Raw genomic sequence first — 15,320 nt, 5'->3', positions numbered from 1 at the left:
GGTGTCAGGAGTGGGATTCGAATCCATCCCGCCTCGATTCCCATCAAATTGCGAGCATTTAAAATTATTCCGATAAGCAAGATGGCGGTTCAAGGCGAACGGGAGCAGGGTGGCTTAGAAATAGATGTATTGTTAGAGTCTTTGGCCCAGGACGAAAGCTCCGTTATGCAGGTTGAACATCCCCCACAAACGAACCCAGAACCCGAAATGGGCACAGCGGCAGAGGCCGTGGTGGATGACACCCCCTCCCCTCCTCCGTCAAGGTCCCTCCCCGCTCCCCAGCGAAACCGTGGCCGACAATGGCGGATCGGTCCAGCTGGAGCCATCGGTCATCACACGAATGGTGGAGATGATCACACAAGCAATGAATAAAAAAATGGATGAAAATGCGCAGCAAATGAAGGAAATGAAAAATGGCTTGAATATCAATATGGATGGGAATATGCAACAACTGCGGGGTGAAATGCGGCGTGCGGGGCGATGCCTGCAGGCGGGCATAATGGCGGCGCCACGTGCTAGAGCGAGCGAGCTGAGGGGGAGTGTGGACTGTCGGCCCCGCGGTGGAGGACAAATTAATACGGGGGACGTGTGAGACGAGACTCGTGCAGGTGACAGAGAAAGTGACGGTAACACAGAGGGAAAAATTAAATGGGGTGACGGAGACGTGTATGGCAAGACACGTAGAGACGACGGAAATAATAAAAGGAATAACACGGGAGGTAGAAACGGTAGAGGAGAGATAACACGATAAACACGAAAGTAAAGACGAGCATACACACATGGAGGTAGTGGAGGACGATGAGGGGGAGCTCGGGGAATGTGTCATGACCCGGTGCAAGCATCCGGATAGCCTCCTCCAGGAACAAGGGGAGACGCTATGCTCCCTTGAAGCGGATCTCGACCAGGTGGGTTCGGTCGTGTCAAGCGAGTTCGAGGGGGCGAGTGCTGTTGACGGGTGCACACGAAGCTTGGGGGGTATGAAGGCCCCGGGAACCCTTGTGGTGACGCAAATCCCCAGCGTGGTTGTCCCGGTGTGTGTGTGTGTGTGTACGTACGAGTGAGCCGAAATGCGTGCTGGAAAGCACGCATAGCATGAGTGTTATGGTGTGTGTAAGAGATTCCCCGTATGTGAGGGAAACCGCGTGTGTGAGTGATATGGTGTGCCTGGTAGCGAGTGTGCCGAAATGCGTGCCTTTCAGCACGCCATTTGTAAAGGAAACACCGAGTGTGGAAGGAACAGAGTGTGCGAGGGAAACAGCGTGTGTGGTTTCGAAGTGTGTGAGAGAAACACCGAGGGTGGAAGGAACAGCGTGTGTGAGAGACCCCGCGTGTGTGAGTGCTGTATGTGAGGGAGATTTCAGTTGGCATGCGCAAACATGCAACTGCATTTTCAAGTGTCATGGCGAGGTGTGTGAGCGTCGTGGCACGTGGAAGTTTGTGTGCGAGAGTGCGACGACGACGGTGCCTGACGGTGGACAAAGGCCGAGTAGCGGCCGTAGCTGCATTGGGGACCGTGCTGGGTTTGCAGGGCAGCGCGAGCGGGGTCAGTGCCGTACAACGCACAAGGCCGCTACGTGCGCGGCTACGCGAGTGAAGGCCGGTCCGTAAACGCACGCGGTGCATTAGCCGATCCCGTGGACGGACAGAAGGTAGGCTGGATAATGGATTTGGACCGGATGGGTTCTCCAGGCGGGCATGTGTGTGAAGCTCCGACGAGCAGAGCACGTGTTCGCGTGAGGAACCCCTCAAAACGCGAGGCTTGTTTTTGACGCGCAGGGTGACGTCGTGGCTGCAGGGTTGGAATTCGGCAGAAGGGAAATCCCTGCCGGATGGTACCATCCGAGGAGGGACGAGATGCACGAACAGCTGCCATGACGTCACAGGGAAAGAGCGCAGGTTGCGAGTTGCCGCGCTGGTGTGCGCATGAAAAAAAAAAAGCAAGCCTCGCCACTTCAGGTGAACAGGATTCCCTGGGCAAGGTGTGGAAGACCCCCCTGTCCGGGGGCACAGGAACTACTAGTTAGAAGGATGGGTTAGCCATAGTTAGACCGGCTTCATGGGGACGTGAATTGAGGCCTCATGGAGCCCGTGGAATGGATGAGGTAGAGGGATTTCAGTTTAGATTTAGGAAATGGGATTTGTTGTATATTTTTGGAGACATGGACAGACTGGAAATGTTTAGTGGAGACGTAGCTTAGCTACGTAGAGTAAATGGAACGTGCATCAGAATAAGGGATGACGAGGGAGCACGGGTTAGTCAGGGGATTTAGTTAGAAGGATGGCAGTGTGGAGTGTTGGAGTGAGTTGCGAAATAGAAAGTGTGTGAGGAAAGAGTGTGGGACAGTGGGCCCGAGTGTGCGAGTGGAGCGAATGTGGTATGCATGGTGCAAATGACTGGTTGGGAGGAGGAGTGATTCCCACCCAAGTGACCCCGGGGTCAGTTTAATGTTAGCTAGTGGGTTATTCAAATTCACTAACAGGAGGTCGTTTTGTTGTTGGTGTCGAGAGAAGGCACGAAACCCGTTTGGAGGGGTGCAAGAGTTAATGGACCGGCTGGGAGCGTGGCTGTGGATAGTTGAGTATTTGTTTCGTGGGCACCCCGGGCACCGGACGAGTCGCCCAGAGTAGGCCAAGGGCCCAAGAGGGGCCGGGATAGTGTAGTGGGCACGGGCGACCCGTCGGAAACGGGACCCGTAGCACCAGAATGCCACGGGGGCAGTGTAGTGGGCACGGGCGACCCTCGGAAAGGGACCTGGGGCATCAACACGCCACGTGGGCATCGGAGGGGAGCAATGCCAGAGAGGGCAACCCCCACGTTTATAGGGAGCAGCTGGGCTTGGAGGCAGCCTGCGGGCCTGGGGGTGCCATGGTTGGAGTTCGGCAGAGGGGGAGTTCCTGCCAGTTGAGCCACGCTGCCCAGCCAGGAAATTGTGCGAGGGCACGAATGAAAATTTGAGGGCAAGGCCCAAATTTATAACGGACACCAACACAGGCGATGGGAATCATGGTTTTTAGAACCGATAGTTTTAAAATGTGAGGCGTTTTTGGAAAGCCCCGGGGTAGTTTCAGGTTAATGAATGCTAGGATAGTTAGATGTACCTCTTCGCACCATCCATCCCTTCGCTCGTTGTAGGTCGCTGGATTCACCTTGGTAGATCGCTGAACTCTGAGGAGGCCATTCTGAGGCTTCGTTGGGCCTTGAGACAGGACGCTAGTCTCTCCCTATTCCCCTCCAGAGAGGGAACGTAGGGGTTGGGAGTTGGCCAGGTTGACAGGATAGGTTAGCTGGACAATGACGATAAATGGGTTTAGGGAGACAATTATAAAAGGGAAATAATAAAAATAAAGAGGGGCAAAATGTTATTGTGTTGTGTGGCAAATTAAGGGAGTGGGTATGGACAGAGACAGGCAAAGGCGATAGAGTGGGGGGAGACAGTAGGCTAGGTCCGAGCCCGCCTTCAAACAACACCAGAAGCCGACCAGCTTCACCTGCCGGCCTGTTGTTCTGCAGCTGCCTGTTCTGCATGGACTTGCCTTGCCATGCCTCGTTTGCCTGCCTCTGCCATGACCCCATGCCTGCTAGCCCTTGTTTGCGTTTGCCCCTGTGTCCATCCATCACCATGTGCGCCAGGACCATCCAGTTTTGCAAGGACTGCCCTGCAGGCAGCCCGTGCATCCATCATGCTCATTTGTGTTTTGCGACCATCTCCATCCATTCCCCTGCATCAATGACTTTGTAATGACTTTTACCTTTTCCCTTTCACAGATCACAGGTCCTGGGCCATGGTTAAGTAATGGATAAGTTGAGTGAAAATTGTAAATTCGTGGAACCTCACCTGCATGTTTGTTTTAGCGCCGGCAATTTTAGTTAAGTTGTCCGAATGAGTCTGAGAGTTTGTTTAGTTAGTTACGCGGCGCATTAGGTTATTTATTTTTGGGACACGTATAAAGAAATGTGGCACTCAGGGATCCGAAGGTAGAACGTACTCGGGGAAAACTTTTACACATGCTGGTCACACGAAAATTTGACGACTCGGGACGAGTCTGTAAAAAGGGGAGGGGGTAGTGTTACGAATTTGGAATTCGATTGCACACAACATACAGGTTCCTTTAGTCAGCTATGTCGATAAGTGCTTGTTCCCTCGAGAGCTCACCTTTAATTGTTTAAATGTTCAGAAATCGATTAGATGCGCTGCGGATCGATTTAATAGTTAGGGAATGAACAATGGAGACATCCCTCCCCCTCTTCTGCGAAGAGGAAGAACCACCCTGCCGTCACGTGATTCATGATGTCAACAACTCCCTCCCACCCGTGGTTGAGCGGGGGATGGATCATGAGGGCATGAGTCACGCCGGGCGTGGGGGAGGGGGGCGGAGAAGGATAAGAGGAGATATTTTCTTTGTTCGTGGGCGGGAGTTGGAGTTGTAAACTTTTTGCTTCGGCAGAGAGTTCGTTCAGCAGACCGTTGGGTCCTGCTTGGCTTGCGTTAGGGTTGAGGCCTTCGGAAGCTTTTTGCTTCGGCTGGCTTAGTGAGCTTCGGCTGAGGCCTGGCTCAGGAGGAGGCTTTTTGGAGGCTTTTTGCTTTGGTGGTTCAGTGAGCTTCGTCTTCTGCTTGGCTCGGGAGAGCTTTTTGCTTCGAGCTGCTTTGTTTGGAAGAAAGTTAAACCGGTTGCTCGGCTCGAGCTGCGAGTGGTGGCTTCTTCTTCTTGGTTTGTGGAGCTCTTTGTTCTCCATTTTGGTTCCCGGCTTGGTGCGACTCATCGACCTCTTCTTGGAGGTGGTTCCTCGGGGAAGCGACGCATCGACGGGAAGGATCGGCGCCTCGTCTCACCAGCATGTGTTGAGAAGCGCGGGTGGATTCGCGGGAGCTCGGGAAGGATCGCAGCTCACGGCGATTAGATCCAGCTCGCTCTTGCTGGAGCCCAGGTCCTAACAACTTGAAGACCACACGAGGTGGAGAGGTTCGAGATAGGTTCTGGGTTTCAGCTCACCTGTCCGAGCTGGAACCCGTTATTAAAGGCCTCTGCCATCATTTCTTGTGTGTGTGTGTGTGTGTGTACGTGTGTGTACGTGTGTGTACGTGTGTCCGTGGGCCCGTCTCATAAGTAGGAACTGCTGTTAAGTGCAAGTGACTGTACATAATAAGTAGACAGTTGTAGTTCTTTTGTCGTGCTTTTGTTGCTTGTATAATTGCATACGTGTTTTGCCTTGTTTAATTGCATACGTGCTTTATTATAATAAATGTCCTTGTGTGAATGTAAACCTGTTCGTTGCATCCTCTTCCCTTAATTGAGCTGTCATCTTGCACTCGGAATATAGTTGGTTTTTAAATCGCCGGTAAAGTGATCGGGTCCAATGGGACTGCGCGATAATACCCCGCTCGGTTATCCCAAAAGGAAGCGAGCTGCTTAAGCCGCTCGTTTCCAAGCGGTCCCGTTGAGGTACAATCTCTCGGTAACCTACCCACGCGAATAATTAGGTAAATCGAAGATTTGGCGATCGGACCCTGCAGCGCGGGTAGAGCGCGGACAGGTTCTGGTGTGGTTAAAAACACACCCGTGGCTGGTTTCCGGCGTTGACCCGGAAAGCCACGACTGGATTGTCCGTTCGGTGGGCGAAGCGACCGCGATTGGTTAGACGTGGTCGTTCGCACGCCGACGGGCGGGAAATCACAACAATATGTAAACATGAAGGAATTATTGCCCCCACCTGGGTACATTCCATGCATGCCCTTTCCTCCGTTACTCTTAACTCCTCCCAAACTTTCCCCATTCCTCTGACTCTCCCCGTCCATCATTTCTTTCCTCACCTTCCTGTTGTCTTCCGTTGCTCAATTTTAATTGTCTCATTTTTGCCTCTAACTCCCATATTCATACATACGGATTCACCTATTCGTAGTCTGATCCGGATCTTCACCAAATTCGAATAAAGTCTTCCTTGTCACACAGCCAACCTGTCCACCAAGTTTCATCCGAATCCGTCCACAACTTTTTTGACATATCGTGCTATATATCCTTTTTGGCCCTATCTCTCAATGGTGAAGAATCAGTTTAAAAATTCTCGTAGTCAGATCCGGAACTTCATCAAAATCTAATCAGTTCGTCCTTGTCACACACCGAACCTGTCCACAAAATTTCATCCGGATCCATCCACAACTTTTTGAGATATCCTATACACAAATAAACAGACAGAAAGGAGTGAAAACATAACCTCCTTCACCTTCGGTGGTGGAAGTAAACATACTCCTCACAAAAAAGCAACCATTGTAAAGCTAAAATAAGGGATGGTTTCACAATTCAGAAGTGTTTTAGTCATTTGTATACAAACCATAGCTATTGAGGAAAAAAAAACCTGATTAAGAAATTGGACATACACCATGTTACATTTATCTTCACCTGAACTGAGTGATCCTGGAAATGCATGTGCAAGTCACGTTTTTCACAGAATCTGTGTTCACATCTGGTCTGTGTCGGTTATGGAATAATGAAGTGCCATTTCTTGCCAGATGAGTTGGCTCACGCCATTGGGATGGTTCAAAGTGAGGAAGGGGGAGAGGTGACCAAGACTGCTGCTGCTTTTCAGTGTGATGTTGATGACAGTGTCATTTCTTGGGCACTTAAAAAGTGCAGTCAGATTGGATAGCTCATGTATAGACCGCTCAGGTCACGCAAGTGTTACAACCCCATGAAGATTGTTTACTTATCACCCTTTCCAGAAGGAACTGCTTTTTAACAACACAATCTTTAGAATGACCTGTAAAGAGCAATCCACAATTGAATTTTGACCCAGACAATTCAGAGCATGCTTTCTGCCCCAGGGTTTTGATGTCCAGAAGACCATTGTTCCACATCCCTCCAACAGTACCATTGACAGCAGTGCATGCAATGGGCAAAATATCACAACTGAAAAGTGCACCGTTGACACCATGACTTTTGTATTGATGAATCTGGACTCTGCCGTGACTTCAACGATGGGTGTGCTTGAGTATGAAGATGAGGTTTGAAGTGATTTGCTAATTGTGCCATTGGCCAACATGATGGTATGGGCTGGCATTCAGATTGGCAGAGTAACAGGCCTCTACATCATTCGGAGGAGTGTGATGGTTGGTGTCAGATGCAGGGATGAGATAATTACCTCCACCACCGAAGGTGAAAAAGGTTATGTTTTTTTTTTTTTGTATACATTGTCGAGGCTCGTATGAGAACTAACACACAACGTGCAGCAAGGGGGTCATGAGACAAGAGGGAAGTACAAAACAATGGGGAACAGACATTAGGAGATCTGTCGAAGGGAGAGGGATGGGGCGGGGAACACGGGGTATACAAGATGGACATTACAGGGACTTTCAGGAAGGAAAGCAGGGAATTTGAATGAGGTCGGATTGGGGTGATCAACGGGGGAAGAAAAGATCGATATTTTGGATGGGGGAAGATAAGACATGGTGGTGAACAGCTGTTTTGAAGACCTGGAGGGAAGAATGGGATTGAAGAGAGTGTGGGAGTTTATTCCAAAGGTGGGAAAAAAAGAGAAATAAAAGAGTGAAGGTGAGCGGAAGGGGGGGGGAACATATTGCAGACAGCGGGGGGGGGGTGGGGGCAGACCGGAGAGCAGACGGTAGAAGATAGAAATACCAGACCACCGACCTGTCTGCGGTGAGAGGCCCAAAACCTCAGCCTTATCGCGGGAGATACAAATGATCTGAAATGCCTTGGTTTTCAGAGCGTGAAGCCAAGAAAGGTGAGGCAGGAGCACCAGCCCAGAGGGGAGGGTAGTTCTCTTTCAGGCTGTGGACGAAAGCTTTGTGTGTGGTCAGAAGCTCAGGTGGGCCGAGGAAGGACTGCACGATGGAGGATTCCCAGTCGGCGACTGGCTTTGCAGGCCAGGTTGGAAATGTGGCTTTCCCAGGAAAGATCATGGCAGAAAGTGAGACCAGAAGCTTGAAAGAAAGGACTCCTTCCAGAGGATTGTTGAGAAAGTAGATGGAGGTGGGGGTGGGGAAGTTTCCAAACGGTCCTTTCGGACAGACATAGTGAGAGTGTGAGATTTGTCCAGATTGAAAGACAAGTTCCACATGGTGCAGTTTGTGATTTTTCTCCAGATTTGCAAGGAGCTAAGAAGCTGCTGCTTGCAGGTCTGAGAGATGACAGATGGTACGGCAGAGAGTGGGGTCATCAGCAAAGAGATAAAGAGGATTTTCCTGAGAGTCGGAGAGATCATTGATGAAAACCAGAAAAAGAACAGGGCCCAGAACACAGCCTTGAGGAACTCCAGCCTGGACAGGAAGAGGGGATGAGAGAACTCCATTTAGGACCACACGTTGGCTGCGACAGGAGAGGAAGTCTGCGAGCCATGAGTGGAGATGGCGTTGGATACCATAGGAAGAGAATTTTGTGAGCAGGGCAGGGTACCAGACCGTGTCAAAAGCACACAATATGTCTCGGGAGATGGCTCTAATTTCATGTCTGGTATTGAGGACTTCCATCCATTGTTGGGAGAGCAGAAGCAGCATATCCAGGGTAGAGTGAACTGGTCTAAAACCAATTTGATGATCGGAAATCAAGGCATAGAAGAGGAAGGATTTATTGTCTGAAGCGATGATGGATTACATAACCATGCTGATGATTGGGAGAATGCTGATTGAGCTGTCATTGCAGGGAACTGTTTTTGCACTTTTTTATGTGGAGCGGCAATGTTTGCTTATTTCCAAACAGTGGGCAGATGACCTTGAGCAAATGTGAGGGTGAATGGAACAGAGAGGGTGAGCAAGAGCAGAGGAGCAGGTTTTTAGGAAACGTGGGCTGATGCCGTCTGGACCGGTTGCAGAATCTGAGTCGAGGTTTGACAGCAAGCTCTTCACCCCGTCAGGAGAAAAGGACTTGCAAAGAATATAGAAAATCACTCAATTGTCTGTGGTTGTAATTCGTGTGTCATCAGTGAACAAAGACTTGAAAGCATAGTTTCCAATTTTGAGGCAAAAGTGGAGATTTGCTAATTTGCAGAATTCTGGGAACATCTCCAATAAGCTGTACTCGATGAAATATGGTTACAACATGAAAGCAGATTTAAAACTAACATAGAGAAAAAGCATATTTAATCAAGTTTGATAGTTTTGTTAAGGTATATGCAGGAAATGCAATCTTCTTCCTCTTTCGGCTGCTCCCGTTAGGGGTCGCCACAGCGGATCATCCGTATGATCCGCATAATGATTTGGCACATGTTTTTACGCCGGATGTCCTTCCTGACGCAACCCTAGTCACCTCTTACGACACAGGGATATGGTACACCTATTTTAACCGGGTATACACCGGGCCCAGTATACTGGTACTCACTTCGCCGACCTCGGAAGGATGACAGGCTGAGTCAACCTCCTGGTGTGTATTAATTCAAGCGGCCAATGGGGCTTGAACTCAGGACCTTTTGGATCCCAAGCCGCTATCCTAACCACGACGCCAACACCAGGTATTTGCAGGAAATGCAGGAAATGCAATGATAATTTTGTAACAATCTCATTGCCAAACAATACGGTACTGTCAAAATGATATAATCTGCCCCAGATTGTCTGGCGGGCATGCGCAGAAACTCCTCGTGATGAAGTCAATCGGGGTGACCTGGACATATTTCATGCCTGCCAAACAAGGATTGGAGAATGAAATGACTAAAAAAAAAACCTTTTATAGAAGTCGAAAGTACTTGTAAACGCACCTGCGAGGAAGGGGTATGCGTCAATACAACGAAAGGTTTGGAGAACTTCCTGATCAACTTATCCAAAAACTTGATATCTTGCTGTCCATACTGAAAACTTCCAACCAACGATATGGACCCGTGAAAGGCTGAAGGTTCGTACATGGTGCGTTCTACCCAAACCTTAGTGCTTCTTAATACCGATGGAATTTGGGAAGATCATATCTGAAGCTTGTCGATGCACAAGATAAGTTTATAATGCTGATATATACCATGAATCATGTTTGGGGGGAGGGAGTGGGAGTTGCATGGGTTGTGAGTGCTGTTATTGGATTCGCTAGATATCCCTTATTGTCGGGTTGTGTGTGTGTGCGTGTGTGTGTGTGTGTGTGTGTGTGTGTGTGTGTGTGTGTGTGTGTGTGTGTGTGTGTGTGTGTGTGTGTGTGTGTGTGTGTGTGTGTGTGTGTGTGTGTGTGTGTGTGTGTGTGTGTGTGTGTGTGTGTGTCTGCAACGTGAGGCTCCACAGCACAAACCAGCAAACCGATTTCGATGAAACTTGGCGAGCAGGTGCCATATGGGCTGGGAGTGTGCGCGTTTGAGTTTCGTTGCTATGCAGCGGCTGAAAAACCACGTTCACTATTTTCAATACTTGTCCTACAGTTTTGAATATGGAGAAATGAGACTTCGGAATTAAACACCGAGATATTTAGAAAATTTTACTCGAGCCGATTTTTGATTTAGGTTTTATTTTTCAAATGGTAGTCCTTCAAATAGAGGGTATCCATTTACCGTCATTTTTTATGAGTGCCAGTTGGCAAAATACGCAATAGGAAAAATCTTGCCAGGCAAACGAACAATTGTATGTGAACCAATAGGTTTTGGCAATGAATCTTCGTCGGTGGATCGGTCAGAATGAAAAGCATCGTATCCAGCACTTTGATCCAAGCGGATCCCTCGTCGCCTACCGGCTTGTAAATATATATTTTGTTTGGTTCCATTGCCACAAGAGAAATACTAGATTTTTGCATCTCTTGGTGAAAGGACAAGCTTCTGTGTGTTTTTTTTTTGCTTTTTTTAATAACCACGGCCTCACTAGCTAATTGTATTAACTGGAAATTATAGGAACCTGACTGAATTATAGGAATCATCCACGAATATTTCTCGTATTTCCTTTATTTCTGTGAGTCCGATTTGTATTCAGAAACAGGACAATTATAGTTGACAAAATTTTTCATTGCCACTCTATTGTCAATGCTGAAAATTATGTTTTAAAAACTTTCAATTGGTTCCATTGCCACACATTTTGCGCTTGTAATGGCAGGTTAAAAGTACCCGGCGAGCCAAACCGAATTAGTGTAAACACATGCAGCAAAATGCGCAAAAAGCCTCATTTACAGAGCATTCATTCGTCATCTTGAAAGTCCTGTATTATTGGCAATAAGTGCCAGGTTTTCCACAAGTACTAATGAGAGTAATGCAACAACTTTTGACAGATTTATCTGTTATTAACTGGAGAACATGCCCCCCCTCCCCCCTTGACATACCTTCTGGAGTTTCACAATAGCCTTGGTCTTTTCATTTGGACCAACATAATCCTTCAGGGTCTTATCAGCTTCTAACTCTTTTCCTGCCCACCAGAGATGTGCCTCATTTTCTGGAATCACCTCCAAGCCAGCCTAGTTTCAATGGGGAAGGGAGTATGGGGGCAGCCAGATAAACCAGGAGTTTAGGCAAAGGGTGTGGGGCAGTGGGGAGGAGGTCAGTTTGTCAAACTACTCATTCATTAGATGAAGTGTCAATTCAGTTTATTATTTGGTTATTCATTCATTTTGTCTTGGACTGTAAATGTAGAAAAGTTCAGGAAGTTATATCCATTTTATTGATTAAATTTTTTTTTTTTTAAGTTTCTTCAAGGGTAAATAGAGATCTGCTGCAAATAAGTTTCACCTGCAACCCTTCAAGATCCTCATGGTTTTCCAGCTCTGCTCTGACTGGCTCATGGGGAGGCAAACCCATTGGGTAGACAATGGTAACTGCTCCACGAAGCAAGTCAATCGCTTCTTGGGTCACATCCTCTGTTACACATACATTGACCAACACTTGTTTCTGCACACAAATAGAAGGAACACAAGTGTCAAGCCTGCAAAGTTGAAGTTGAAAGGTTGGGGAGTGGGGGGCAGGGACAGAAAATGACATTTCCACTCATTAAGACAAGACAATCTCTTATAAGTTATCCATAAGCAGTACACGTGTTACCTGTGAAGTGCACTACTGTAATTAGCAATGTTCCCAATATGGGTTTTTTGTGGAGGTCATCAAATGTATCTTCCTATGCTTTGCATTCATTTTTAAATCTAGAAATATAACTAGAGTGTAAAAACATACAAGTGTTCTTATATTTACACATACACCTCGTTATCCCTTGTTGGCATGTTTTGGGGTTTTGTAAACATAAAGATTGTGGAACAATTTGAACACCCCACGTAAGTCCTTCAAAGAGCTCTTTTCGAGTAAATGAATTTAAAATTGGTGTGAACCAATTATATGAATGAATTCTCTGCAAACTGTATAATGGCATGTATATTGAGTGTTTGCATTTGCCGGTGGATCTCGGAGCTAGCTAGTTTTTACCACGGCATAGATCTGTCATGAAGGAGTGGTGAATAGTCCTGCATCATAACATAGACCAGTGGACTGGTTTATTCATGCGCTGTTGCCACACGAAGTGCCAAGCAGAGAGTTGTTTCGTCCAACAATGGTGTTAGTCAAGATTTTTAGACCGAGTTGTGACAAGCACGAAGAACTAATGTAATGTGTTAAATAAGGGGGTGTAATATACACTGCCATCTACAGCAGTAAACTTCTGGATTTTTTTTTCTACATCCTTTAAAGTCTCTTATTTCAATTGAATTATATACCTGAACACTGTAGAACACCAAACCTTTTTGACACTTTTGAAACCCTGATATTTAGCAGTACAGTAAACCCTTAAATATCGTGGGTTTTGACCAATCGCGGGCAACCCCTTGTGTACTGATTTAGTTATCGACCAATCATGGTTTTTGAGTCGAGTTGTGATGGTTATCTCATACCACAAGCCTTTCATTGTTTCTCGTGCACAGTTAATAATGACGCTAAAGCATAAAAGGATGGACAATAAAATTCATTATTGTGAACAGTTTCGACTTTACACATATAATTTGACTTTACACATTTAATTGTAAATCAGGGGGGCTGCTGTAAGTGCAGGTGGTAACTGAGACATACAGCGTGCGCACAGTACTCCACTGGACTTATCTCCGTAACACTACCTTCGGTGTAATCTTCCATGTACGATGTTAATCGTAATCAATTCCTTTGTTTTTGGTTATTATTGCCTTTAATGATTTTTAACCATGGCCTTCCAAGAGGAAAACTGTTGATAGTGGCAAACCAAGTGCAAAAAACAGAGGAAAGGGATGTCTGACTCGTGCATTTATTTTATTTACTCGCTGGTGAATCAGAGCTGCAGAATGATTTATAAAAGAAATAAATTGACAGCTTACAAAAAGAAACGATATAAGAGATCATGTAATAGTGGAGGAAATTTGGGGGCCTTGGGGCGAGCATTATGGGGTGGAATTACGCACACTGCCTCTTAGCTGTCAAGCTAGCTTGGGTTCAAATCTTGGCCCAGCTATAAACTGTCATCCCGGTGTTTCACAAGCAGGGTGATTCATCAATGTGTGTGCCGTCCCTCAAATGGACGTTAAACTGGGCATCCCATCTGCTGGCATTAGGTGGTGGACGTTTAAGACCCCAGGATGTTCTTTGGAAAGAGTATGCAAGCTATCCCCGGCACTATGAGGAAATTACAAATTCCTGCCCTCGCTACTGCTGGGAAGGCAATGGCAAACCACCCAGGATAGCCCTTACTCAGTAAGCTGCATCGGCAGCACGACGCTGTGAAGGTTATGATATGTCAGAGAGAGAGGTGGGGGCTTTCGACAAACTATAGAAGGGAAGGACCATGTACTGTATAATCTGCTTTGAATGTTTAATCCACTTCAACGCAGCAGAACACTTCATCGTAAAGCTGATTTATATATGTTGTTACAGATTTCAGAATCCGGTCTGATGAATGCATCCACACATCCAGGTCCTCAGACAGTTATTTCCTTAAATGCATGTTCAGATTAGCCCCATCCCCATGTCTAATGGGATCTTAAATGTGATGCGTTGAGAAGGGTAAAGGATAGTGTTGTGGAGCAGGGTATCCGCTGCGAGCACGACCGCTAGGTGGAGCAGTAGGGTCGACTCTACTGAACACCCGGATTCGAGATCGTACCTTTCGGAAAACTCCTAAAGGTACGGGTCCCTGAGAGGACCGCGAATCGTCAACAAATCAACCACGTGGGACAGGGATATTTTCCAAACTTCAAAATACCTAGAGGCCCACGTGGCGAACTACCGAGTATTCACACCCTCGACGGCACTCGTACGCGACGAGCCGTATGCGTGCTTGACCCGTGCGTAACCCGAGCGGATGGTCACCGAGGTCCCGTCGGTCCGAATGTACAATTAGCCGCTTCCCCAAATTTCCCAACACGCACCGTGCTAAGCCAATGAGAGAAACACAAAAACGAGCTGAAACATTGAACAGGGGATTTATTTACAATGGGGGGGCAGGGGGGAGCACGCAAGGAGCAGAGTTATCCGATTATAAGAAATGCAGTCTGTACAAGGCAAAAAGCACTTATCCAGTTTCTACTTAAAGACGGGCCCACAGACAGACGCACACCCAAAAGAAATGAAAGGGACCTTCCCGCCTCGTGCGGTCTTCGACAAGACGAGCGTACCAGACCGGCATCAAGATGCGACCAGCCCAGCACCAGCGAGATGCGTTCAGCGCTCAGCGTCGAGAGATGCGTTCCGCGCTCAGCGTCGAGAGATGCGTTCCGCGCTCCAGCAGACCAGACCCTCCCGACACCGCGCCGTCCCATCTATCTCTTGTCGTTTGAGGGAGGGGCTTCTCTTCCTGACCACTCGCCTCCCGATTGGACGAGGGGTCCTCACGCAACTCGTGGCGGCTTCCCGATTGGACGAGGGTGCGCGTGTACTGCTCGCCCTCAGCTCATTGGCTGGAGCTTCGAGCCGAAGAGAAGGAGGCTCCGCCCACGTCCTCACCTCTGGCCATATGCCTAATGGCGATCGTGGTGAGTCGGAAACAGGGCGGGTGAGACACCCGCTCCTTGCCGATTGGCTTAGAGGGACGCCATGCCTATGTTAGGCTCCCCCCACACGCACGCTTGCTGGCGAGAGCATGAAGAATGTCGTGAGCGTTATGGCGTCAGGATGGAGCGAAGGTAGCATTGTTATCGTTGTTCGAAGTGTAAAAATCCTATCTATAGAAATAACTCACAGCGCATGTACATTTAATTACCCAGTAAACAAGGGAAAGGGGAGCTATCTTTCCACATTTACTTATCGAAATAACTGAGCTCTGGGGACCTGAATGTCTGTGTGCACAAGGCTTCCAAATTCGTAACAAGAGATCCCCTCTCTTATGGGAAGCTTTTTTCTTGACGACAGACACATTTACACACATTTCTTTCACGAGCTCTGAAAACGCCCCTCCCATTCTTCCTCAGCAACAATC

The 15,320-nt window shown here is 47.8% G+C and overlaps 1 protein-coding gene across 3 annotated transcripts in view; it reads right to left on the bottom strand.

The window, feature by feature from the left end:
* Positions 1-15,320, bottom strand: part of CFAP298 (cilia and flagella associated protein 298) — a 48,292-nt gene that overhangs the window by 3,296 nt on the left and 29,676 nt on the right. For all 3 annotated transcript variants that reach the window (XR_015056241.1, XM_085873893.1, XM_085873892.1), the window contains 2 exons: positions 11,630-11,788; positions 11,227-11,358 (listed from right to left, as the gene is read on the bottom strand). Coding sequence is in view for 2 of the 3 variants with exons in the window: in XM_085873893.1 (XP_085730019.1) it covers positions 11,227-11,358; positions 11,630-11,788 (291 nt within the window). In the remaining variant the exon portion in view is untranslated. The remainder of the gene's footprint in view (positions 1-11,226; positions 11,359-11,629; positions 11,789-15,320) is intronic.

The sequence above is a fragment of the Eptatretus burgeri genome, chromosome 3 (assembly GCF_056783735.1).
Source record: "Eptatretus burgeri isolate ZD-2024b chromosome 3, Ebu_testis_v1, whole genome shotgun sequence".
NCBI lineage: Eukaryota > Metazoa > Chordata > Myxini > Myxiniformes > Myxinidae > Eptatretus > Eptatretus burgeri.
This window is presented reverse-complemented; position numbering and strand designations above follow the sequence as displayed.